This window comes from Dendrobium catenatum, unplaced genomic scaffold, assembly GCF_001605985.2.
Source record: "Dendrobium catenatum unplaced genomic scaffold, ASM160598v2 fragScaff_scaffold_3, whole genome shotgun sequence".
NCBI lineage: Eukaryota > Viridiplantae > Streptophyta > Magnoliopsida > Asparagales > Orchidaceae > Dendrobium > Dendrobium catenatum.
In genome coordinates, this window is record NW_021318465.1 from 505,106 (window position 1) to 532,838 (window position 27,733).

Consider the following 27,733-nt stretch of genomic DNA (forward strand, 5'->3'; position numbering starts at 1 on the left):
GAACCCAATTGGTTTCTACATGGTAACAGAGCAGGCGTTCAAGAACGGTATAGATGGCGACTGTATCCTCTTCTCAAACGGAGGAACAAGCTCAATCCGCTCCGCAAGACTCTCTGGTTCTCTCATCTACCCTCAAGTTTGTGGTTTCTAACCTAAAATCTATTGTGCAAATCCAGCTCTCAGCTGAAAATTATGTTGTTTGGCGATCTCAAATCGTTAAAGTTTTTCGTGCTAACGGGTTTGAATCATTTCTTGATTCAAAAAATCCTAAACCATCCCGTTTTCTTTCTCAATCCGATGGATCTTCATCTTCTTTATCCAATCCTCTATTTCTTCAATGGTTGCTCTCCGATCAAAACCTATCCGCTGCAATCTGCTCTACTATTTCCGCTCCCATCTTGCCGTATATTATTCATTTGGATTCTACGGCCTCTATCTGGGATACTCTTGAAACAAGATTTCAATCCACAAATCGTTCCAAAGTAATTCAACTAAAGAATGAATTACACAACATTTCTCTCAAGAACGCTTCTATGACTCAATATCTTGCCGATATCAAATCGTTAGTCGACAATATTGCATCTGCGAGCTCTACTGTGGACACTGAAGACATAATCTTGTACATACTTAACGGATTACCTTCTTCGTATCAGTCGTTTAAAACGGCTATACACACTATGCAAACTCCTATCAGCCTTGACAACTTATATGCTCTTTTTCTTAGTGAAGAAATCCATGTGGCTTCTGAGGTATCTCGCCAGCAATCTGCAACTGATTCAAGCACGGCTCTGTACTCTGTGCGTGGTCGTGGCTGTCGACTTCGCGGCAAAAGTGCAAATCAACAGACCAGTTCGCGTAACTCAAATCCCAACGCCTCTACGATTTGCCAAATTTGTTTAAAGAAGGGTCACAGTGCATCCTCATGCTGGCATAGACTTAATCAGAATTACAAACCTTCTTCGGTTAACAATAACAACACAGCTCTTGTCGCCGAAAATTCAAGAAACACGACAGAGTGGTTTCTTGATTCAGGGGCTTCTTCGCATCTCACAAACGCACTTGAAAACCTTTCTGTTTCAGCTCCATATCGGTGTTCAGACACCGTCACCATTGGTGATGGAAGCTCTGTAGGTATAGATCATTCCGGTACAGGTTTGCTATCTACACCCAATCGAAAGCTTTTACTAATTAAGTTATTTCATACTCCAAAGCTTCAATATAATTTACTGTCTATTTCTAAACTCACTAAGGACAACAATATTTCTATTGTGTTCGATCCTAATGGTTTCATTTGAAGGATTTGAAGACTCAAGAAGTTCTTCTTCAAGGGCCATGCCGTAATGGCTTATATCAAGTTCAGACTATGAAGCCATCGTCTAATCATCTTGCTTGCTCTACTGCCCGAACTTCTACCTTTTCCTGGCACCACCGCTTCGGGCATCCGAATAATACCACTTTACAGTTTCTTGCTTCTACTAATCCGCAATTACACATAGATTTTAATAATTCCTGTATGCAATGCAATATTTCCAAAGCTTATAAAATGTCTTTTGATACTTCTGTTAACCGTAAGAAATATGCTTTAGAACTTTTACATTCGGATATTTGGGGACCTGCCCCGTCTGTATCTGTACAAGGTTTTCAGTATTACGCTATTTTTGTTGATGATTGTACTAGATTTACGTGGCTATTTCCGTTAAAACATAAATCTGATGTTGCTCAAGTTTTCTTTACATTCAAACAATATATCGAAAAATATTTGTCTCGACCTATAAAATGCATTCGCACCGACGGCGGAGGTGAATATCTCAGCCACACGTTTACTGAATTTTTAAAGACTCATGGTATAGTGCATCAAATATCGTGCCCCTACACCCCGGAACAAAACGGAGTTGCGGAAAGGAAGCATCGTCATATAATTGAAACCACACGATCTCTTCTTCATACCGCACATATACCTTATACCTACTGGCCCGATGCCGTTCTCACCGCAGTTTACCTTATAAATCGTTTGCCTTCCCGCAACACCAAGAACTTGTCTCCGTTTGAATTATTGCATAATACTAAACCGAATTATACTCATCTTCGAACTTTTGGGTGTGCTTGCTACCCACTGTTACCTTTGCACACTCGTCATAAGTTGCAACCCAAATCCAAACAATGTGTGTTTATTGGTTATTCTGATATGCATAAGGGATATAAATGTTTGGATGTTTTAACTAACAAAATTTTTGTTTCACGGCATTTAACTTTCAATGAGCAAATTTTTCCTTTCTCTGTACAGCAGGCTAGCAATGTTACTACTCCAAAAGATTCTATGGCTCCTCCATTTATGCTGATACCTGAATCCATTTCACGGTCTCAGCAACATCCATCTCAATCTTACCTGGATAAGGATACGCAAACAGTCATACAAACAAATCAACGTGACTCTGTTCCTGTTCGTAGAGAAAATTGTGTTTCTTCAGATTTGCTGCCTCCACTGTGCTCGTCAGCTGCTCCCATTTCTCATCACATGATAACTAGGTGTAAGACGGGATCGCTAAAACCCGTTAATCGTTTAAACTTGATTCATCAACTTGAACCAACCAAAAATCATTTTACCCCCACTGCTTACACTGATGCTGTCAAATATCCGGAATGGCGCAAGGCCATGGCTGATGAAATTCTTGCGTTACATCAACAGGGTACTTGGAGTTTGGTTCCAAAGCCAAAATCACAAGTATTAGGCTGCAAGTGGACATACCGCCTTAAATTACACAGTGATGGTTCTATTGCCAAATACAAAGCGCGCTTGGTAGCGCTCGGAAATAATCAAGAATTTGGCCTTAATTATACAGAGACATTTAGTCCTGTAGCTAAATTACCAACAATTCATATTTTACTCACAATTGCTTTCTCTCGTGATATGCAGGTACACCAACTTGATGTCGCAAATGCTTTTCTTCACGGTACCCTTTCGAGACAGTTTTCATGCATCAACCAAAAGGGTTTGAAGATCCTAATCATCCAACTTATGTATGCCGATTGCACAAAGCCTTGTATGGTCTTAAACAAGCTCCGAGGCAGTGGTACAATACGTTCACAGCGTATCTCATCTCCCTCGGGTTTACCAACAGTGCATCCGATCCTTCACTCTTTTTTGTTTAACAAAAATAATATTCAGCTTTTCTTATTAATTTATGTAGATGATATTTTATTTACCGGTAATAATGTTTCTTACATTAACCAGATTCTTGAACAGCTTAGTAATAGGTTTGCTATGAAGAATCTTGGCCATGTACATAACTTTCTGGGTATTAAAATTGATCGAAATTCAGATAGCTTGTTTCTTTCACAAGCTCAATATGCCACAACATTGCTGGATACGGCGCAACTAACCCGATGTAATCCCATACATAATCCGACTTGTACAAAAGCTCCTGCAGATCCATCGCAGGAAACTATTCTCTCGGATCCCACAATGTATCGCCGGCTTGTTGGTTCTTTGCAATACCTTACTCTTACGCACCCGGATATGGCCTACAGTGTTAATCTACTATCTCAACATATGCATAATCCGTCTTTATATGACGCTTTTCTTCTCAAACGTCTTTTGCGTTATATAAAAGGTACTTTACATTTTGGTCTCCCAATCTCTAAATCTAACTTTACTCTTACTTCCTTTTTAGATGCGGATTGGGCCGGTGATCCTGAATCAAGAAAGTCTACATCAGGATTTTGTTTGTTTCTTGGAGATACACTAGTTTCGTGGACCGTCAAAAAGCAACAAACTGTAGCAAGATCTTCCACGGAGTCCGAGTATCGCGCCTTAGCAGCTCTTACAGCCGATGTTATTTGGATTCAGAAACTACTTACCGAACTCGGTGTCCCTCAATCTCAACCAACGAACATCTACTGTGACAACATGTCGGCCATTGCCTTAGCAAATAATCCCGTCTTCCATGCTCGTACGAAGCACATTGAGATAGATCAACGATTCACACGAGATCACATATAGAACAAAAACATTTGTATATCTCCTATTAGTACCACTGATCAGATCACCGATATCTTTACAAAATCTTTACCAATTCTGAGATTTAAAACTCTACGACTCAAACTAACGGTTACCGAAAACCCGTTAGTTTGTGGGGGGCTATTAACAGATAAATCTCAGATTATTAAATAAATAAATTCTGTGGTAAAAATATAATTAGCTGACATCTGTACTTCTCTGTAAAGTCTATTTATAGACTGTCTTGTAACCGGGTAGAGCAACAAAATGAATATACTTTCTTTGCTTCATTTCCTGTAGCTGTTTCGTGCTTTTGCTTTGTTCGAAAGTTATTATCAAGAAACCAATTGGTTTCTACACACGTTACGATTTCATTTGGGACATCTTTTGTACTTCTTTTTTAAAAAAAAATTAATAAAAAACTTCAAATTAAAAAAAAAATTTGTACAAAAAAACAAGAAAAAAGCCGACCTACACGAAGCCTTAGGCTCCATTTACAACAACTTTTTTTTACTAATTTCTAAAACAACTTTTTAATATAAATTCTATTTAAACTAATTTTTTTATAATATAAGAATGCTATAGAAAGTAATTAAAAATCTATCTCAAATGAAATGTAAATTGAAAAACTAATGATAACATTCTTTATTTTGAAAAGATAATAGCTATTTGCACAATTGTTTGTGAAATTGTTATTGTAAATATAGAATTTTCGAAAGTTAAGATCCCCTTGGAGCAATTTTTTCATTGCTGTGACACTTCAGTTTAGTTGATACATTTTTCTTTTTAAAAATTGTAATAAGATGTAATTTCTATAATAAAACATATTAGAATTCGATAGCTGGAAGAAAGATAATTTCAAAATAAATAAGAAAATTATAATACCCCCATAATCTTTTAAAAAAATTATCTTAATAAACAATCCACTGTTTTTACACAATTGCAACAGCTACACAAACCGTCAGTGTGGACATTAGACATTTTTTTTTTATTTCCCAAAAAATAAAAGGAAGCATCTTTTTTACGACAACTGTATTTTAACAAACCTGATTAAAAATTATTTCTCATTATAGTTAAAAATACAAAAATAATTGTAGGCAGCAGCAAAACATGATAACGGCAACAATCAAAATTGTGGGAAAAAATGTCAAGAAGCACGGTCCGAATTGCTACATATTTATTGAGTATTCGTAAATATTCAGAAAATATTCAATAAATACTAAATACGTAGTAAATCAAAAAATACTCAACAAATACTTACAAAATACTCAATGAATACTCATAAAATATTCAATAATATTCACAAGTCACAACTGAGTATTTACAAATATGCAACTCAATAAAGACACAGTAAATACGCAGCAAATTCGGACGGTTCTTCTGTCCGGACTCCGCACGTAATAATTCAACCGAACACAAATAATTGCTAAATTAGCTTTCTGAAGCATTTCAGCTTTAATTATAACTTCGGGCCTGTGATATCCAAATATCTAATAAGCAAGCTCATGACTGCACAATGGCCTTTCCATTCTTCCTTCAACTCGCTCACAAAATTCTGGTTTGATAACTACGCGCCCATTGCTCAGAAAGCTCTCCACAAGCAGGAGTAAATATTTGACCAATTGCTTCCAAGAATGTTATATTTTAAATAGTTCATTACTCGTCAACCTGTCCAGAACCAGTAGTAAAAATTTGGCCAATTGCTTCCAATGGAGATATATTCCAACTTTCAGAATGCTTAACAATCTGCAAAAAGATGAGCTTATTTCATTCAAATAAAATTGTAGGTAGCCATCCAACATACATTTTTGAAGAATATAAATGGTCTCACTTTGAACTCTTCATTCAAATCATAGGTTGTTGTCCCTAGAATTGAAATGAAAGGCCTCCATGGAAATTTCAAGTATGCCCTGCAAAGGAATTATGGAATCCATCATTAGATGGGGAAAGCTACATAAATCAATAACTAATTTTCGATAAAGAAGACATAATTCATAATTGTATTCAACAAATGGTATGGCCCTCTTAGGTCATCTCCAACAGAACGCCAAATATGTGTATGGCGTCGTTCGGTCTCTCCAGCCGAACGCTAAATCTTCCCTTAATTTGCTTGCGGGTGAAGAGTGTGACGCCAATATTGGCGTTGCACTGTTCACCTACGCGATTTTCTGTCTCAACCGGATTTGCTGAAGAAACGCGCAAAAGAGGAGAAAGACGGTTACCTTCGCAGAAGCGCTCAAAATGGAGTTCGATTGGAGATGAATCACGGTGTTTCACTGCATTTTGGAGTGAAAAATGGGATTTTCAGTTGGAGATGCCCTTAGGCTTCGTTTGGGATGACTTTCTTACTACTTTATTAAACAACTTTTTTGTTTGGGATGGCTTTCTTACTACCTTATAAAACAACTTTTTAGTACAAAAATTTTAATTTTTGTTTTAAAAAGCTGATTTAACAAGCATTTCAAAAGCCGTCCCAAATGAATCCTTATGTTTGGAATCCATGACAGCAGTCCTATACATTGAAACTTGCGGGAATTCAACCTCTTGACATCTCCTTCACGGAGAACAGTTAAACGTAGAAGAGAAGAGCATCTTTTTGATTTGTTTGTTAAACTGCTGGAGAAGTTACAGGCCTCTTTTCCAAAGAAGCAGTGCTGCAAGAATACGAAATTAATAACCCCTCATTAAAACAGCTTTCTATTTCATGATGTGGAATCTCCATCATCGACATTGCAGGGGTTCCTATTCTCGACCCTACCCTATATACAATATCTGTTTTCTCTGTATGTGTGGCAAATTTCTGTTGAAGGACTGTAGCATTCCTCTATTGCTTATCTGTTGCAGGGTGACTTTCGTCCTTGCTGTTGGATTTCCGCTTGTTTGGTGAGCCAATTGTTGCAGGTGATTTGTCTGGTTCCTGTAATGCTTATCCACGCAATTTTAGCTGATGGGTTTCCTGCAGCTTATGGTATACGGTTTCCCTCGGGATTTTGTTTTTGTTGTATGATACATTGATACTAAGATCATATCCACTTCCAGGAATAAATAGACTATGATATTAAGGATAAGATGTTTATAAATATATAATCATAGGCATATAACTTTCATTCTATAAATTTTAGATTTCAATTTGCAATATTATGAATGCAAATTATGATATGTGATTCCTTTGAGTATAAGTGTGATTCCATAGTTATAACATAACTTTTCTTCTTATCAACTTGAGACCTGAATTTTCTTTACTTTATGATTACTCAGGGAAAGCCAACACCTTACCCTTGGGCCACCTCAATGTATAAGAGAAATTGAGAGTAATTTTACTTGATGTAGATTACGCTTGATTTAAGTAAATTCCCCCTCAAGTTAAATCAATATTTATTTAGATCAAAGGTTGATACTTCTTATTAGCATAAACTTTCATAGTTTATTACACCTTTCACGCACAGGAGATTATGATGGATCATCTGATTTGATTGGGAGGGAATTAAGAAGTTTCCTCATCAAGAGGGAGCTATTTAATTAGGTTCTTAATCAAAGAAAATTAATTAGGAGATATTTCCTAACGAAATATAACATATTTAGGGGCTGATTTGGAGAGGCAATAATTAAAGAAATAGGGCAGATTTGGGAGGGAATTGGGGGAGAGCTATTTGGGTATTTGTTGTTTATTGTTTGCTTTAAGTAGGAGATTTTCCTAGGAATAGGGGTAGGTCTTGTTTGCTGAAATTATAGTGTTTTTCGGGTGCTTTGGGCTCTAGTGGGGACGAGATTTGAGAGAGCCGGATCTTCCTCTTCAATTGAAGATCCAACTATATCTTGTCTTTTCTTTCATAATAATCTTATAAAAAGTGTTCTTGAGTGTTATTCTTTTTTGTTTACTTGTTACCGATTTTTGTTTTGTAGAAATTGTAAATTCAATCAATGAATTTTACAAGTTCTGCATCCACTTCCTATCAGATTACTTGATTAAGGAGGTCGCTTAAGTTTGTCTTTTAGGCTCAGGTTTGATACTTATGTGTGAATTTAAATAAGTAGGGAACGTTGGAAATGGATGTAAATTTTATCAAAGATCTTATAGTTTTAAAATCTCGAATATACTAGGGGACTCAGGCTACCAACGTTAGAGAAATTTGAGCTATAACTTTCGAGAGGCAATTAGCAACCATGGGTTGCCTCATTTCAAATATCTTAAGCAAATCAAGGTGAAAGTATGTGTTGAAAACATGATTTGGAGGGTGATGCCAACTCATTCACTAATAGAAGGTTGGTCCTGCTAGTTTCACTGAATAAAAACGTGATCAATTAGAGATCAGAAGAATGGCACATCCATTAGCTGTCCATGATTTTGATTTGACATGAAGAACCATGTCCGAGAACCATGATGTTTGATTGATGAGCTTGAAATTTATTGATGGGCTTGTTAATATGAGAGGTAATCGAAATTTAATTTGGGTATGGCTTACATCCATTAGAAGACTCGAGAATTAAACATGATGTGATATGCTTATTTACTTTGTGTTGTTCCAAATTGATTGAAATAGGGCCTTGCAATCCCAAGCATGAGAAAAACCCAATAAGTAGTCTTATATCATTATCTTATATGTAATGTAGCCTGATGGTAATTCATACAATCCCTCCCTATGGGCAAAGCAACCTGATTGGTGAGTCTTCCAATCTAACCTTTTAAGGACAACAATTTGTATGGTTCGTCATACAACTTGACCCTATAGGAAAAGCAATACGTTTTATTAAATTTCTTTACGATTTTGATGTAGCCTACATTTTAACTTGCATATTAAGGTGATGACTCTCTAGAACCCTTAGATCAATTGGTAAAAAGATCAAACTATGGCCTTCTACTTGATCAACTAAATATATTGAATGTATTTGAGTTATGGCTTGGTCCTTGAACGAGCCCTTTGGTGATTTAATATCCTCAAAATTTATTAAGACCCTTCAGCAGAATTTAAGATCATTCAAAAGCCTTAAGTAAATCAGATAAAGTGCAATTACTTATTATGACTTGCGTTGATTTCCTATTAAAATCATGGTTTTTTTAACCATTGTACTCATTTAAATTTGCCTCACGAGGTTCCATTTTTCAGCATAAATATATTTTATTTCAGCATTCTATTAACTGTTTAACACAAATGTTCCCAATACATAATTGTTACCATGGTTTAAGAAGGCGTTTGAAGCATACGCCTTGGGGTGCAGCTTAGACGCCTCGAAGCTTAAGCCTCGGTGTTTTGACCAAGGTTTACGATTTTCTTCATTGAGGCGTAACACCTCGAGGAAGTATGAGGCGCTCGCTGCCTCAATCAATTTTTTATTTTTTATTTTTAGTTCAGAAGAGTCGAAAGTGCTTATTAGAGTTAGGGCTTCGTCGGTTCAAAACATTTGTTACAATCTTCGCACCCCATCTGCAGCTCGCAGCGAAGGAAATACTCTCTCAGCTACGTGTGCACTGCTTCGGCCTCGACTGCTTTGGCCTTGCTTTGTGCCAGGATGAGTTCTTCATTATAAGATAACAATCAATCTTCCCTTTCGAGCCCGTAAGACATATATTTCTTACACGAGGCATTTATGTTAAAGTTAGATCAGCTTAATTTATATTTGTTAAAGCTTTACAATTTCTATTGCTTTTTCTAGTTTAGGTCAAGCCGAAAGTAATCAATTGGTCACCACAGATAATTTTTTTTCATAATTTCTTAAGCACCAAGGTATAAATTTTATTTACTATAGCTTTCTTCTTTAGAAATACGCAATTTTTAGCTGTCAGTGCTCTTAAATTTCAATGACACATTTTTCCATGAATTTCACCATGAATAATGCTTTTTCATTTGAATCATTTTTGCTGCAACTTTCACTTTTTTAAAATTTATATGATTGAATTGCCTTCGTCTCAATATCTTTTTTAAAATTTATATGATTGAATCTTATGGAGTCATCATTTAGACAGGCTAAAATTGGGGGAAGAAAAGTGTAATTTTTGTAAGTATTTATTTTGAATCTTGTATTCCAATAATATTTATCTTCAAACAAATCATTATGTTCATAATTTAATTAATATTCTGTCATTTTATGAGTTATTTATAATTTTTTTAGTACTTTAATGTTTTTCGTTTTGAGGCTTACGCCTCACCTCGCTAAGCCAAAACGCCTCTATGCCCGATATCACCTTTTTTTAATCTTGATTGTTACAATAACAACAACGATATGAAGCATTTATACCACTACATAGGGTCAGCTATATGAATCTTTTTTTCTCCTTTGTGTGATGTTAAGAGTCGAATTTTCATTTAAATCTAATAATAAAAAAAATATTTCTAATATTTTCTAACCTAGACTTTTTTAGGTCTACCTTTATCTTTCTTAAAATAAACCAAATCCAACATATCTACTCCCCACTACATAGGGTCAACTATATGAATCTTTTTTCTCCTTTGTGTTGTTAAGAGTAGAATTTTCATTCAAATCTAATAAAAAAATTATTTCTAATATTTTTATAACCTAGTCTTTTTAGATCTACCTCTATCTTTCTTAACATAAACCAAATCCAATATATCTACTCCCCAAACCTTATCATCAAAAGGCCGACGTTTTATGAGACGAAACCATCTAAGGCAACTCTCTTTGATCTTATATGCCACCGAAGCTACTCCAACCTGACCCACATATACACTTTTCGCATTCTACCTCTAAGTGTAAATCCACGCATCCAATTGAGCATCTTCATCTCTACAACACCTATCTTAATTTTTATTCTTTTATTTTAAAAGCTAACATTCTGCATCATAAAGCATTACAAATCTCCCCACCACCTTATAACATTTTCTCTCAAGTTTGAGAGATACTTTTCTATCACACAATAGGCCTGATGCATTCCTCCATTTCTACCATCCAACTTGAATTCTATTAATAATATCCCCATCTATTTCACCATCGCTTCGAACAATAGGCTAAAGAACGTGCACTCTTTTTAAAAAACTTGGTCATCCAAAGACACAATTCCACTACTAAATCTATTTTAGCAAAATTACCCTCCATTTATTCAACTTTAGATCAACTCAAATAAAACCTTTAGACTTGAAGGTTGACCTCCATAATTCAAGTTTACCTTCTACTCCCTCTCTAGTTTTATCAACAAGAAGAATATCATTAGTAAAAAGCATGCAACATGATTCATCCTCTTGAACATCTATGACTAAAGAAAAAAGATATGGGCTTAAAGATAATCCTTGATGTAATCCAATTGAAATAGGAAAATACTCAATCAAACCACCTTATGTTTGAACAATAGTAACAACACCTACATACATATCCTTAATGACTTGAATATAAGCATTATTAACTCCCTCCTTTTTCTAGAACTCTCAAGAGCACTTCGCTTGGAACTTTATCACATGTTTCCTCTAAATCAATAAATGTCATAGGTAGATCCTCCTTACTCTCTCTACTTCTCCGCCAAACCTCTCAACAAATATATAACTTCCATAGTAGACCTATGCAACATGAATCCAAATTGATTTTAAGAAACATTACTATCACATCGTAACATATGCTCGAGTGCTCTCTCCCATAATTTTAGTGCATGACATATTAACTTTTTTCCTCTATAATTCGTTATATTAAAAAAAAAAAGGGACCAACACACTCCTTATTAATTTATCTAAATATATTTTTAGTCTTCAAAATAATATTGAAAAGTTTAGCAAGCCAAGAGATTTTTGATCTACTAAACATTTCCACACCTCTATTATAATATTATAAGGTCTTAATGTTTTTCAATACTTCATTTTTTTAAAACCTCTCCAACTTCAGTTTTACCAACACGACAATAAAAAAACCATTTTCATTTAGGGTATCATATTTTTACAATCTTCATAGAAAAGCTTATCGAAATATTTCATCCACCTATGCTAAAACCTCTTATAAGAAAAGTATTTTTATCTTCATCCTTAATACACTTCACTTGAAGTGGATCTTTATTTTTCCTATCTCTTTGCTCATCTAACTTATATATACATCTTTCACACTCTTTAGTATATAATCTATTATATAAATAATTAAAAGTTAAATTGTTTACAACATATATTACTTTCTTAGAATCCCAGCAAGCCTCTCTATATATTTCCAATTTTTCAAGTTTTCATCTAAACCAATTTTTATAATAAAGTTTCTTATTGTTTATATTTTCCTTGCACATTTTGATTCCATCACCAGCTATTTTTATAATTAAGAACTTTCTCCTTTGATTCTCCAAAAACATAATTTGCAACATTTTTAATTTCATGACTAGTTTTTCTCACATATCAATAATCTTCCTCATAAACAATACAAAATTTGAGATTTTGAATATTAATCTTAAAAATATTTTTATTAACATTCTTTAAGTGCCCCTATCTAATCCTAGGACAACAACAACAACTAAGTTTAAGATAAATTTCTATTTTTATTTTTCATTTTGTATATGTTTCTATATATGAAAAAAATATATTTGATATCATAAATATATGGTGCTTTTGTTTTTATTGAATACGTTAGAACTAGAATGAGGAAGAAGAACTTGTTCTTCTTGATCTTGGATGAGAGAGAGAGGAAGAGGGAGGAGAGGCACGGGGATTACAAAAAATCCAATTTCCTTTATTCAATGGACTTACAAGAGGTTTCTTTACAAGAGACATATAATGCCTATTTATAGGCATTTACACTAATTTGGTGTATATGCGGATCAACCTATCCTAAAACCGGACCAATACATAACAATCTCCACCTTAATTCGTTTTATCATCAAAGAACCACTTGTTCACCTACAGCGAACTAACTGGCTCCCTACACTAACTCCATGAGAAATTCTACTGAACTGAGCCTAGTCTCTCTTGCGAACTGCCTCCATTGTGCATTCTGATCTACGACACCAGCTTGCGCTCCAGCTATTCCACCCGTGATCCGCACACCTATGCCTTATGCATCGTCTACTTCTGCGTGCTTCTAGTCTGGCATTTGCTCCTGCACAGCACACCCACGCTACAACAGTATTTGACTCGACAGTCTTCCTTGGACACTCGTGATCGTTCCAACCTGTGACTTCGCACAAGTCACCTTTCCGATCCTGGGGTTTTTGACCTTGTTGCTTTATTACCTCCGCTGCTCCGACACACCAAATCTAATCGACACTGCTCGCCAATCTGCCCGCAATCTTGATCGGAAGCTCCACCTCAAAAGATCTAAATCGATCTTTAATTCTTGCCTTTCAACACACGACATTAACATCCTTCACACTAGGCCTCTTCAAAACTTGCCGCTTCAGTTCAACGTCGAATCCCAGACCGACCTACTTGACCCTGTGAAAACCCCGCACTCTCTAGTTGAACCCAATCCTTCTATCAATTCACAAGATTTCCCGCAGTCTTTACACAATAGCAATAGCAGCTGTATTTTCCTCCACTCTACTAGTCAGCTTACAGTCGCATAAACCAGCCACAAGATCCTATTTTGATCAAGAACAACACATAATCCCAGCAACTGCTCCCAAGTATATTACGGAAGAACCACAGGAACCCGATCACCTCCTCATAGTCGAACTCCAACTCATCTTTACCTTGTTGTTTTCTTCTTCAACAAAAACAATTGTTTTTCTAGAACCAAGAGCCATCATCTGCTGCACTGAGATCCAAAAAGTTTTTGTAACCTGCATGAACCGAGACTCCGAGAGCTACCTAGCTCTCGTAGTAGCCTCCTTCTCAGTCGAGTTCTTCACAACCTCATGCATTACTTCACGTGTAATCTCCCTTAAACAGAACTCTTGCTCTATACCTTCCAACCAAAAAAAAAAAAAAAACATAAACTAAAACCAGACCAATACATAACAATCTCCACCTTAGTTCGTTTTATCATCAAAGAACCACTTGTTCACCTACAGCGAACTAACTGGCTCCCTGCACTAACTCCATGAGCAATTCTACTGAACTGAGCCTAGTCTCTCTTGCGAACTGCCTCCATTGTGCATTCTGAAACAATCGCGTGGCTCCAACTTTCCGTCGACCGCGCCCAGCCGGCCTGTGCGCACGCGGTCCTCACTGCCTTGCCCAATGTGGATCCACCTGCCTCTCCACGTGCAAACAAACCTAACCAAACCTACATGCCAGTCTTCCTGACTCCCACGTGGCCCATCCTACTGTCCGTCTAGCACAAGAGCTCCAGCCCCGTGACCTAGGCACACTTCTTGTTTCTCGAGCCAAATCCTAGCTCACGTACGAGCCCTGCTTCGCCTGGCTTATGACCCGCAACTTCCTTCTTGTCTTCGCCTCCCTCTGCAAATCTAGACATAACCAACACCCGTTCTAATCTCACATCCGTGACTCTTCTGCAACACCTGGGCGATTGCCCACGCAAACTCCCTCGCGAGCTCGCTGTTGCAAGCTAGCAACCCGCGTGGTTTTTACCCGCGCTCAAGTTGCGATCTGCTCTGATACCACTTGTTAGAAAATAATGAGAAAGAAGAACATGCTCTTCTTGATCTTGGATGAGAGAGAGAGAGAGGGAGAGGGAGGAGAGGGAAGGAGAGGAAAGGAGATCCAATTTCCTTTATTCAATGGGCTTACAAGGGGTGTCTTTACAAGAAACATGCAATGCTTATTTATAGGCATTTACACTATTTTGGTGTATATGCGGATCAACCTACCCTAAACCAGACCAATACATAACAGAATATCATGTAAGTGAGACAATTTATGTCGCAATCGTGGCAGTAGTAGTGGCGGGCAATGGCAACTGGGTGGCAACAGCCAACATGGGCGGCTAGCCAAGGTGATTTTCATTTTGAAAATAATAAAAACACCTATAAAATTTCTAAAAAGTGTTTTAATTATTTTAAAAAATAGCTTGATCTAATAAAAATAAAATTAGCTAAAAAATAAAAACCAAATATGTTTTCTTTAAATAAAATATGATACCAAATAGGCCCTTGATGAAATATGATAGAATTAGAAACAAGGCTTAAGATTCTTAAAATGGATGTGGAGACCAGAATTTATACGAGGGGTATCAGAATGAAAGGGGTTAGAGTAAATGTAATATGATCAGAAATAACAAAAAAAACTTGTTTAACTCACGATTCACAGTTCATACCACCTGCAACGTTCAAAAACGAATAAAGGGCAAAATAATTCATACGGCCAACACCAAATAGTTGGGACAATGTCAATTAAAATGATGACCACTTCAGAACCCCTTCAGTTTTTTCTACAAGTTATGGCTTGTTAATGCTGATTGATAAGTTGGCAAATGATGGTAGAATACCAATTTGATCTACTAAACATCATAATATCTATGATGTTTCCCTGGAGGTGCAGATTAGTGATGGTAAACAATTTATTTATGCTATGAAATATTGAAATCATGACAGAATATGGAATTATATATATAATAGTGCACTCAACAAAATCGCTACTTCATATCACATGGTGACGTTAAAATGTAGACTTCTTGCTCTTTCATTCAGAAGTCCGCTATTCAAAACAAACAATATGGAAAATACCAGACAATTTCCTCCCCAATACTCCAATTCAGCAACAACATATAATGAAGCAGTAAGGATTTAATTTGACCTTAATTTCCATTTTGCAATAATGCAGTTCGTTCCATTGTTACAGCCCTACACAACCATAGAACAAAAGATTATGATGGTAGCACAAGAACAAAACATATCATGTAAAATATAAAGAATAAAATGAAGAACTTATAATTATGCTTACTCTATCTTAACACTAAGAATCAATTAATAGTTTGAAAGAGAATCATCAATCATCATCACCAATGTCATAACATCCTGGCAGAAGGCCCCAGATTATAAATCATATATGACCTAAAATCCACAGTTTTCGATATTGCATGTTTTTTGATATAGAATTAGTACCATCGATACAAAAAGCCTCTAATCTCCCATGCAATCCCAATAAAAGAAATCTCATTTTAAGTTGAGTTTTCTCATACTTATCAAACCATTTGGCAGCTGATGTCAGCATAGTATGCTGATGCAAAGCCAAACAAGCCATGTGAGAGTTCTAAGGCCAACCGTAGACTAACTAGAGTCTGCAAATCAGATCTGAAATTTCTCTAGCCTGAATTTGGAGTGACTTTCATCCTAAACTAAAGGAGGCAAAATGCTTGTTTCTCCTTAGATAACTACACCAACTAATCTAAGATGAGTAAATCTAAGTTAAAAGGAGTTACCAATTAGCAGCAGGTCAAATCAAGCCTTTAACAGATATTAAAGTGAAGGATCAGCAATGCCAATGAAACTGACAAAAACACAAAAATATAATAAAAATAATAATAATAATAAACATGTATTACCTGAACAGAAATTTGTGTGGTTCACTAAATTGCATAAAGTGTCATTTATATCATCAGGGATAATTGCTAAACGCTTGGTGATGGATGTTGTCACTTGTCAGGCTAATTTACAAGGATGGTTCCACTAATTCAGGGGCTATGAGGATATCAAACAAGTATTAACAAAATAGAATCCTCAAAGGATGAATTTTAGTTTTCTAAGATAAAATGCCAAATAGCTTGTATGCTTAGACTATGGTTGGATCAGCTAAATACCATTTTTGTATTCTCCTTCACCCTAATATTCTCGAATTCAAAATTAGCCTTTCTTGAATATGATATACCAACATTCTAACTGGGCTCTTTGGCCTGATAAACAAATTACAAATCCTTCAGCTATGCATTGACAGAGAAGTGGACGACTATTCACAGCTCCAACCAAAGTATTCCTATACACAATTACATGATGGAAACCTATGAATGGAAGTGAAATTCTCTAACGATATAAAGAAATTTTTACCAGCATACCACTCTAAACATGTATTTTACTGACATATCACCCAATCAGTCATAATTGGAGTCAGGTCTGGTCCCGTAGAATCCTGAATAACAAAACCTAAAACAAAAGTATAACCATAATGAGAGCTAGGCTTGGTTAAACTAAGCTTCTGGACCATAAAATCATTCCAAAACAATTATTGATTAGGTCAAGTCAATTGGGTGTCGAGTACCTACCTACTTAAGCCTATATTTAGATCTGACTAGAGCTAGTTAACTCGTCTAAGGTTAAATTATGATAAAGTGAGTTCATTGAGTGGCTCATTAGTAAGGGTGACATACCAATGATATCAATGATTTGTGTAGTATAACAGTAAAATCATATAATTCGAGTTAGATGCTAGAAAAAAATTCTGAAACTTAAAAAGTCCAAATAACTCTTGAAATAGCATGTGATTGTGAAAGCGAATCAAACGCTGACCTTAAAATTTAATGCACATTAGAATGACTTTCACTCATTCAATTTAATATTTTGTCATGAAGGAACGATTACCTTCTCAATTTTCTGCAAAACAAGCGAAGGGCAATCATAAAAAGGCACAAGCAATTCGAGATTCTGTGAATACTGATCCTTACCTGGAAACGAGAAAAAGAGCGTGTTAATCATTAAATCCTTTTAATTTCTGAAGGCAGGGCATATTCATCAATAATGCTTCAAGGTCAGCAACTAAAAGAAAAGTGTATTAGTCCCATTAGAGCACATGATAATTATCAAGTATCACTTGTAAGCTATATATATTTGATTAAAGTTATCCGAAAATGAGTTACTGTCTTCTTTGATTAATCAATGTTACAAATTCTATTTACCTAAATTCAAAATCATCAAAGGAAAACACTAATAGAGATTTTTACTGATTTTCAGCATTGCGCAAAACTGATAAGGGACACTCTAGAATTATTGATGTGGGACTTTTCAGGATCTAGGATTTCTAATGCAGCTAAATGATGTAACAGATAAAAATCATACAAAACATACTGTTATTTATAGTTTCAAATACCACAAATAAAAGCAAGAATTTATCCTCATTTGATGTTATATAAAAATATGAGAAATTCAAAAGAAATAACAATTTAAAGAATAATTAAACCAAGGAACATTGATAAATTGAACCCCAAAAAGAAAATCTACAAGTCAATAGGAATCCACAACAAAATTGCATGAAACAAATTATTCGTGTAACAAAGAGCAACTCCACGCCGCGAATCATACATAGCATTCAGTGACCAGAGAAAGACCTATACACGCCAAGTCAAAATTGTGGGCAATGGACATGGCTCTAAGTGCGGAACATAGGAGGACAAAACTGTGCACTCCATTTATTTTTTGTGGTACACAAATGTGTACTTGCTCTACACTCAAAAAAAATGTTAGTACATAGCTGGTGTGCTCCATTACTTCGCACGTAAACGCTACATCAGACATTCTGATGAGGACATCGGTACGAAGATTTGGCGCATCTATCACAGGCGGCGTCGTAAATCGACGGCCATTATTTAAATTTTCAATTATGAGTTATTTTTGCATTTTAATTCTTATTTGATGTATTTCCTGTTTTACCCCTAGGTTAGTTTATTTGAGTGTTGTGGCTCAAGGGGCAATTTTGTAATTTTTTATTTTTCTCATGTTGTGGCCTATATATATGGCCTTAAGCTATTGTAAAAGGGATGAAGAATTGATTTAAAAAATTTTGCGTCCACACTTTTGTTCTTTGTGAGAGAGCTTAGTGAGATTCCTATGGAGAGGAATCAGAGTCTTCACCAGCCGCAGGATGGGTCTGGGCTCGTGAATTGAAGTCCCTTGGAGAAGGGCAAAGCATCACCCGTCAGTCGTCGGAAGAGTCCGAGGCTCGCGGTTTTTGTTTTCTCTCTTTAGTTTTATCTTCTATCTTTGGTTTTTGTTTTCTTTATTCCGTCTTTATATTTTCGTCTTACCTCATCACCTTCCATCATTCGTCGTCACATCCAACTCCACCAAATTTCCCTCAACTTCCTCCATACACCAAGCTTTAACTAAAAATTCCCCATAGCCTCGGCCACCTCCATCCGTCCCCAATTGGCCGTCGGCCCCATTTCCCTTTGTCCCCTTTAATTTAATTCTTAATTTGGATTGGAATTAATTGGGATTAATTTGAAATTCAAATTCATCCAAATTTGAATTCAAATTATTTCCTAATTTAGTTAATCTATTTTAGGAAAGTATTTGATGTAGATCCACTTTTGAATTTAAATTCAAGAGGATTTAAATTGACTATTTCCTAAATCTATATTCTAAATTAGGAAGCCTTTAATTGCTCCCACCAATCAATTCCCCACCCATGCATGCCGCCGGCCATCATACCCTCTCCCAGTAATTCCCTCTCAAAATATTTCCTAACTCCAACACCTTAGGAAATATTTCAAAACTCCCAATTCCCCCATCTGGCCGAGTTTCCAATCACCTTATGCTTGCAATTCTTTCCTAAAATCTGATTGGAATTTGGGAAATAAATTCCCTCTCTTACATTAATGCTCCCTCTTCATGCCCGTAACTCCCTTCCAATCAACCTGCTTTGATTGGGAGCAATTAAGTTCAGTTTTCCTTCCCAACTCACAGTTTTCCCATTGGAATTAATTCCAGAATTTCCTCTCATGCTCAGCCGATCCCGGATTCAAGGAATTTGAATTCCTCATTGAAGTATAACTCCTCTACTATTTCTTCCTTCCCGTAACAGCTCTTTGGAAATTAATAAAAATAAATAAATAAAAAAGTGGCCAAATTCCCTGAAGCTTTAATTCCTAATTTATTTTCCTAAACCCATTAAGGGAATTAAGAATTAACTATACCTTAGCCCCTCAATCCCGTCAACCTACCCGCCCCTCTCCCTCTTTGTCAACTTTTCCCCTCTCAACTAGCTCTCTCTGCCAACGAAAAATCTGAAGCTTACTTCAGATTTTTCTCTTGTTTGTTGGCTCTCAACCATTCACCATCCCAAGAGAAATATTTTCTCTTCATTCATCTCAAGAGGTCTAAGCAAGACAAAGAAGAGGAAATCTGAATTCTCTCAGGTTTTGGGGGAACAAAACTGACATTGTTCTCAGATTTCGGAGAAGAAATCCTCTCCCTAGCAAAGCCGTTTTCCGTTCTACATCACATTCGCACCTGATAATTTCTCACAATTGGCAATTCGGTTGTAGACGATTTGACTAAAATTAAGACACCAACAAAGACCAAAAATGAATGATGTAGAACAAAATAGAACAATGAAGCGGATCACATTGAAAATCCATGTTGCATGACGCCACCAGATATGAGTTCACTGAAATTGGTAATTGCACTTGTACCGTAATCGACAGAATGAAAATCAAACTGAGCGCGCATAAAAATTTAAAAAGGAATTTAAAATTTTTCATCATATGGCTTGTATGACATTTATGATCATTTGATTTATATCCCAAGTTCGACAATTTTCAAGACTAATCATAGTTTAAAATAGCTAGGTAGTTCATGTGGATGAGGCATATATTCCACCACCTATTCAACAGTGAGTCCATAGAAAACAAAACTGCAAACATCAGAATAATAAAGAACACAACTCATTCTGATAGTTCAAATCATCACAAGCATGTTTAAACATTGAAACTAAAGTTAAAGTTATAACATAAAATAACTTACAATTAATGAAACTAAATTACATTTGCACATAATTTATTTACATGATTTAACAAATGATATTCTTCAAACATATCAAGACATAAATGTTATGCATTTTACAAAGTAATCCAAGAATCATCAAAAATAGGTTTCTGATATGTATGGACGGGTCCAACCGGCCCAACTTGTTATGTGTTTTACAAAGTAATCCAAGAATCATCAAAAATAGGTTTTTGATACGCATGGACTGGTCCAACTAACCCAACCGGCTCATATATTATAGCAGCTGTAAGCCTACTGAGCCGCAAGGTACAATTCCCACCCCCCTTGGGATGGGGTCCATTACCTAATGGAGTTTGTATGGGGGGTTGTTTAATCATTTTGCATTATTTTTGTTATTGGCTTTAAATAGAAGTTTGTATTAGGGTTAGGGCATCTTTTTGGTGACTGATTTCTGAATGCTTTTGGTGTTCTTGGGCTCTAGTGGTGTCTAGAGAGTTTTGGAGAGATTGACCATCCTCTCTAATCTAGGATTTCTTGTATCTTGGTATTCTTCTGTTCCTTTCATCAAATAATACAAAAATATCTGCTGTTTTTTTTTTTTTTTTTTACTTGGAATTTTGTGGAGATTTCTCGTTGATTTTCTAGGATTGATAAGTTTCGCTTAAAAACTACAAGCATTTCCTATCAATTTTTCATACCAATGCATGATATATCTCTAGAATCTAGTATTAGTAGTCGGCACAATTTCATCGTCAAATATAGATTTAGGAACAAGAAGTGTAAAGTGGTTTGGCATAGCCGCATAGCATTAGATGCAAGTTTATAAAGAGATAAAAGAGAGAAGAATCTAAGTAATTACATGTTTATGAAATAAAATTAAATCATATATAAGTATTAAGAGAGTAAAACAAAGAAAACAAATGTAGCTGAAGGCATGAACAAATAAAGTAATGGCAAGACCGATTAGCTTAGGCAAATTACATTTGGGAAGTGCAATATCACGAGTGGATTTTCAATGTTGTGATGGTCAAATAGGGTAACAATAAGTGGGGAATGCTTAATTAGCCTCACCAAAAAAATATTCATTAATAATCAAAGAGTTCATACAACCAGCTCTATTAATATAGAAACTAATCTCAAAGATAGATGAGAAAGTCATTAACTATATCACCTAACTATAGATGAGATTATCCGTTTTTCTAACTTTAAAAAATAAAATAACCATACGAATTTGGTAAAAAATAAAGATGGTTCTAAAAAGCCTTGAAAATTTATTTGATTCAGACCGATTGAAGCCTTGTTCACTCCTTGTACTTGCCTATGAAAAACTGAACTTCTGTGGGTTAGTCTAAAAAAATAATTAAACAATTTGTATTGTACCATCCCAAAGACAATTAGCCTCTATCAAGCATTAACACACAAATCAACTAAACAATTCAGTACCCTAAAGATTAATATCATCAACGCTTTTTAAGGCTACAACCAAGTATGAATGCCCCCAACCAATGAAGAGAAGACCAACTTTTTGACGCCTGCAGATACTCTTTGCTATTGAGCTTTCAAATTGAGAAATGATGAAGCAACATACCAATGACTTATGGGCAATATCTTCTACTTTTATAGTGGAAAGAACCTTAAGTTCTACATTGATGATCTTGCAATGAAGAATCAAACATATAAAACATCGAAAAGATTAGGAGGAAACTTTCTGTATGATAAGAACTCAATCTTAACATGTTCATTTGGAGCCAAGTCTAGGAAATTGTTGGATTATATTATTTCATCAAGTAGAATTACGCTTAAGACAGTGATGGAGACAACTTCATTTCAATTGAATAGTGAGATTTACAGGTTGATAGGGCGTGACAAGTCTTAGCCCCTTCATCTCTTGATCAACAGAAAAGTGTGCACCATTCTTTAAGGCCCTGAAGAAGGTCTAGGTTTCCAAATGGACAAAATAGTGTGAGATATCTTTTCAAGAACTCAAACAATATATGACATCACCTCTAATCTTACGTTGCTCAAAGCCAAGATGGCCATTATTGTTATATCTCGAAGTCAGCAGATAGTTGTCAACATAGTCTTGGTTTGAGGGGAGTCACGAAAGCATCAATGTGTTTACTACATGAGCAAAATTTTGACAGAAGCTAAATTGAATATCATATCATAGAAAAGCTAGGATTAGCTTGTCATTTCACATGGTGACTTGCACCTTAATTTAAGTCCATCAAATAAAAGTAATGGCTCATAAGCTATTGAACCAAGTCTTAATTTAGCCAAAACATGCAAACAAACTCAAAAGCGGTCAATTGATCTGAGAATAAACCATTGTATTAACCACATACAAAAATTAAGACACAAATAAATGCTAGCTAACTTGTTGCCAAATTTGTCCTATCTCTAGAGGTAGAGCTCGTATCAAAAGATTGTATGCTCATTGATGTAGCGTCAATAGTCAATAGTAGTAGAGTGGGTGTAGTTCTCATCATCTTAAAAGGAGCAGTTTTATATTAAGCTCTTCACCTAAAGTTCTAGGCCACAAAAAATCAAGCAAATATAAAGCAATGCTCTTCAGGCTTCGATTTGTGCTTAGCATTGGAGTGAAGAAATTTTGTCTTGAAATAATCTTAACTAGAGATAAACCAAGTCAACAAGAACATTATTGTAATAACTAAAGTAAAGCCAAGGCGTTGATCACAAAGTTTGAGAAGTACAATGACCCACACAACTCTTCCATCAAAGAGATGGAGACCCCATCTATTGATGAACCTAAGTCGATACAAATAGACCAAGTCAAACATTGGTGCATCAAGATCTTCAATTATTTGATGACTTAGAAGCGGCCACGCAACTACGTCAAAGCAATGAGGATGCAAAAGGAAGATCCAAGATATATTCATTTTTAATGAAGTCATTTACACTACATGAAAATCTGTCATTACCGTCGAACGATCCGACGGAAATATTTACATCGGTAAAACCAACGGATTTACCGGCGGAATATGTGCTGGTAACTTTATGACGAAATTTCTGGCGCAATTTTTGCCGTTGAAACACCAGCACATATTCCGCCGGCTTTTTGCCGGTATTTTAAAGGTTTACGACATATATTCTGTCGGTAATTACCGGCGAATATTGCGCCGGCTTACTTAAACTCGACGAAACTTTACCAGCGTATTATTCGCCGGTAAGGAAACCGACGGATAATACGCCGGTAACAGCGCGTTTTCCTATAAGTGTTATAAGAAATCCTAGATGAGAGTGAGTAAAAAATATCTCACTTGTCTAATTCCATGAGGTGTTGGAAAATATTCATAGAAATAGATAAGTGTGGTAGACATGTGATTGGTAATATTTGACAAAGAAAGCACTTCAACAAGGGTATTATATGCACAAATTAAGGTATAACACCAACGTATTCACAAAGATGCGTCATAGTTTCAAATTCTAGTATAGAAATCCATCAATCAAGCAAACATACAAATTTGATAACAAGCCCATGGTCATTTATCGTGCACATATGGACATCCTTAGGCTTATTATGAAGGTCATGGAAGAAGGTATTCTTGTTAGTCATATTAGATTATTTTACTAAGTAGATAAAGCCATATAATTAGCTAACTAATCTACTATTATCAATATAAAGTTCCTAAAGGACAATATTTTCACTCATTATGGTTGTCCCTACGCCATCACAATTGACAATAATATATAATTTGCTATGTCTAAGTTATTCAAGTTTTATAAAGAGAATATGACTACGTTAAAGTTTTCTTCAATCAGAAGCCACCCATTGAAAAACAAATAAATTCAAGTTATCAATAAGATAATTCACTTAATATGAAAAGGCTAGAAATTAGACAAGGTCTTTGGATTGACAAGTTTTGGCTACGTTGTGGATGTATAGAATGACATCGATTAAACAACACTTTCTTTGGTCTTTAGAACAAAGACACTCATCCCAATAGAATTCTTTCAATCCAACATCAAATTCCAAGCTATAGGTGCAATCCAACCAATTCAACAATACTAATGGAGATAAATTAACTAAAAATGATTAACCTCGACAAGCTCAGGGAATCTAAAATTAATGTAGCTTGTTGAGTGCATGAACAATAGAAGAGTTTAGCCTACTCTTTTAATTCATGGGTTAAGCATATGAAATTTCATTCGAGGGAATTAGTCTTCTGAAAGATTAAAGCTACCAACATGATTTCCATGACATCGCAATCCATTACATAAGTTCATATGCCCAAGCAAAAAACCCATCATGCCACCGCCCTCTTCTAATACCATCTTCTTTTGCTTATTCAGATTTGATACATTAGCCTCCACTTTGGAAGGCAAATCACTAACACTTATGCATATTTGAGTGAATTATAATTTTATTCTATTATAGGGAAGAAATTCAATATACAAGAATACGCAAAACATAGATTAAACCTTTGAGAAAATTGATATCCAAAAATATCATGATTGGAAAATTTTCAACTGCTGCTGCTGCTAAATTGGAAGACTAAAATGTGCGATGTAAGAAAACGATATAATAAATAAAATATGCTCTTACCAATGAATTTAATAGTGGGGTCCTCAAATAGGCAATCTTTAGCATAAATGTTTGACGTGAAATTTCCTGTGAAGTACAAAAAGCACAAATTTTACAATTAAAAATGTCTAAGATAAATTCTTTTCAATGGAAATGGGTGACATTGACTAAATTCCTTAAAAAATGATTTTATCATTAAATATGCCCTTTAAACATTATTTAAAGCATCTCATATGAACAGAAGCTTTGCTTGTATGCACACTGTCCACCCAAATTCACAACTTTTTTATTAATCTATATTAAATTTTATGATTACCTCACTTTGGCTAATCAAAATATATAATTTCCTTTAAAATCTAATCTAAAATTCCTCCAAATAACATTTTCATCCCTCTCTGATGTTCAATTGTTCATCATCGCTACCAACATCCTATAATCTTCAACTCTATTATATCTAATCTAACTTAATAAAAATCACTAAATCTCATTCCTATAATCCTATTATCACAACTATATCATAACCACTTTAGCTATATTTCCTTTTTGCACGAATCACCTAGCATATATCATCATCATCATTACCGTTATCCCAACTATTTTGGGTTGGCTTTATGAATCCTCATTTTTCAGTCATTCTTGGCAAGTAATGTTTTAAGTTTTAAATATATTCTTTACAAATCATTTTGCATAAATTCTATCCATGTAACCTTAGGTTTACCCATTCTCCTTCTGAATCCCTTGACAGCAATTTTATTTACTTATTTAATGGTTTTAAGTTAAATATTTAGCTTTGGTCGTTGCCCAATTTCTAGCCCATGTAATTATAGTGTATTTTATCTATTTTCTTGAAATTCTTCAAAAACCAGATTTCTTATCATTAATAACCTTATGCATCTCCTCATTCAAACCAATTTGCACACTCACCAAAAACTTTCATGAAAATAATCCTAATTAAACTAACCATTTACAACAAAATATGTTCAATTTTAAAGTTTTGACCGATCTCTCTCAAAAAATTGACTTGCGAGTTTAACAACTCACCATTTAAGTTTCTCTGTCTTAATGTAGATCAAGCAATTATCTTTTTATACTTCTAAGATATATAACAGTAATTCTATTCTACATTTTATGGTCAAACCTTCATTTGGACAGTATTAAAAAAAAAAACTTTGAAGTAAAGAAATGAGTAGTTTCTACTAAAAAAATAAATTTTTACAGGTGATTAAGTGCTCTTATAACTCCTTAACAAATCACTTATTCTTCTTCACCCCAACAATTTCATCTTTCAGATCATATTCCTATTATACATACTTTATCTCAGTACTAAACCTTCCAAATAAAATTGCTTATAGCATCCCCGTATATGTTTAAGAGTACTTTCCTTTTCATTTCATTTCTTGCAAATCTAAAATAATTGCTTGCCTTCTAATCATTGAGTCTACCAACTCCTTGTCCTATGACCAATTAGATTAAATTGTCTTACATAAGTGGTGGTTGACATCCCAGCCACCCTAACATAATTCTCACCAATCATCACAATAAGATGTTGTGTCACATCAAAGAAAGTGATGCCCTAAAAAACTCTACTGACTTCCAAGTTAAACCTAACTTGCCCCTTTTATAAAAATGCAAAGCCTAATTTTCTGAAGCATCACTATACCATTACACCATACAAGTAATTAAACTATAAAAATCATCAAGATTTAAGTCGTACAAATCTAGAAATGGGAGTTAACCATCATCAATCAACTAATAAAACTCATACAGGAACAGCAAGTTAATGAAAAAAAAAAAAAGATAATTAAATCAAACATCAGCCATAGTTCTTGGGCATTGCCTGTGAGAAAATAAGAACGACTATAATCTGCATTAAGAATTAGAAGTACATCGTCCACGCTGCTAGCCAAAGGAGCTTCATGGAGCCCAGTATCATCCCTATTCCCCGACAATTTGAAGAAAGAAAAAAAAAAAAAAAACATTATATACAGTAAAAATCAATAAGCTAGAGTATAAGAGACAACCAGTAAACACACAGATATGACCTTTTTTTCTTAGGGGAAAGGGTCCTGAGAAGCTCGGTTAACCCACTGATGGCTGACTTTAGCAGGGGAGGGGATTCCTGGTGGTCTGATGAGCTGGCAGAGCAGCGCAAAGAGCGACGTCTGCGTGAGGAAACCGGAGCTGGGAGGCAAGGAAGAAAGGAACGCCCTAACGAAAGTGCGGTGGAAGAAGCTGAGGAGAAAGAAAAAGCCAGAGCTAAAGATAGACCATCTGCAGCCATTGTCATGGTATCGAAGCTTCTCACATACATTCTAATCTCGGGCAGGCATAAGACATTGTTATTGCTCAAAGAAATAATCATGAAATAATATTAATTTCCAGCCATTAAATGCTATAAATATCTTCACAAGATCATGAATCGAAAAAAGCTCTCAAATTTATATCGGATAAATTTGTAGAAAATAATCTTGATTGTGCGTGAATATTGACTGTTTCCTTTATTTATATTGTGAATCTCTTTATTTGTAACTTAATTAATAATTTTTTTAGAGTTATAAAATATTTATCTTATTAGAGCTATAAATAATTAAATATGATAACAACATTTGATATAATTAAAATTTTTTATTATTAATAATTGAAATTCTTCAAACTACAT

At 35.1% G+C, this 27,733-nt stretch overlaps 1 protein-coding gene across 5 annotated transcripts; it reads right to left on the reverse strand.

The window, feature by feature from the left end:
- Positions 1 to 5,251: 5,251 nt before the first annotated feature.
- LOC110093447 lies at positions 5,252 to 27,475 on the reverse strand. Of its 5 annotated transcripts, none has more exons than XM_028694537.1 (7): positions 27,117 to 27,474; positions 26,912 to 27,009; positions 25,096 to 25,161; positions 17,388 to 17,470; positions 15,610 to 15,656; positions 5,802 to 5,907; positions 5,252 to 5,665 (listed from the first exon to the last, which is right to left on the reverse strand). In XM_028694537.1, exons 1-7 carry the CDS (start codon positions 27,434 to 27,436, stop codon positions 5,654 to 5,656), a joined length of 732 nt encoding a protein of 243 aa, XP_028550370.1. In that variant the 5' UTR covers positions 27,437 to 27,474; the 3' UTR covers positions 5,252 to 5,653. The 5 variants fall into 5 exon arrangements, with proteins under 5 accessions (XP_028550370.1, XP_020673999.1, XP_028550459.1 ...); XM_020818340.2 differs by having other exon boundaries at positions 5,252 to 5,743; positions 5,829 to 5,907; positions 27,117 to 27,472; XM_028694626.1 differs by lacking the exon at positions 15,610 to 15,656 and having other exon boundaries at positions 27,117 to 27,475.
- Between the last annotated feature and the right edge of the window lie 258 nt (positions 27,476 to 27,733).

Excerpts from the sequence above, each read along its gene's own strand:
- LOC110093447 (XM_020818340.2), bottom strand. The coding sequence starts at position 27,436 with ATGATTATTTCTTTGAGCAATAACAATGTCTTATGCCTGCCCGAGATT. Across the intron at positions 17,471-25,095 it reads CCCCACTATTAAATTCATTG|GTAAGGATCAGTATTCACAG; the intron begins GTAAGAGCATAT and ends TCTCGTTTCCAG. Across the intron at positions 15,657-17,387 it reads TTTTGCAGAAAATTGAGAAG|GGCTGTAACAATGGAACGAA; the intron begins GTAATCGTTCCT and ends ATGGTTGTGTAG.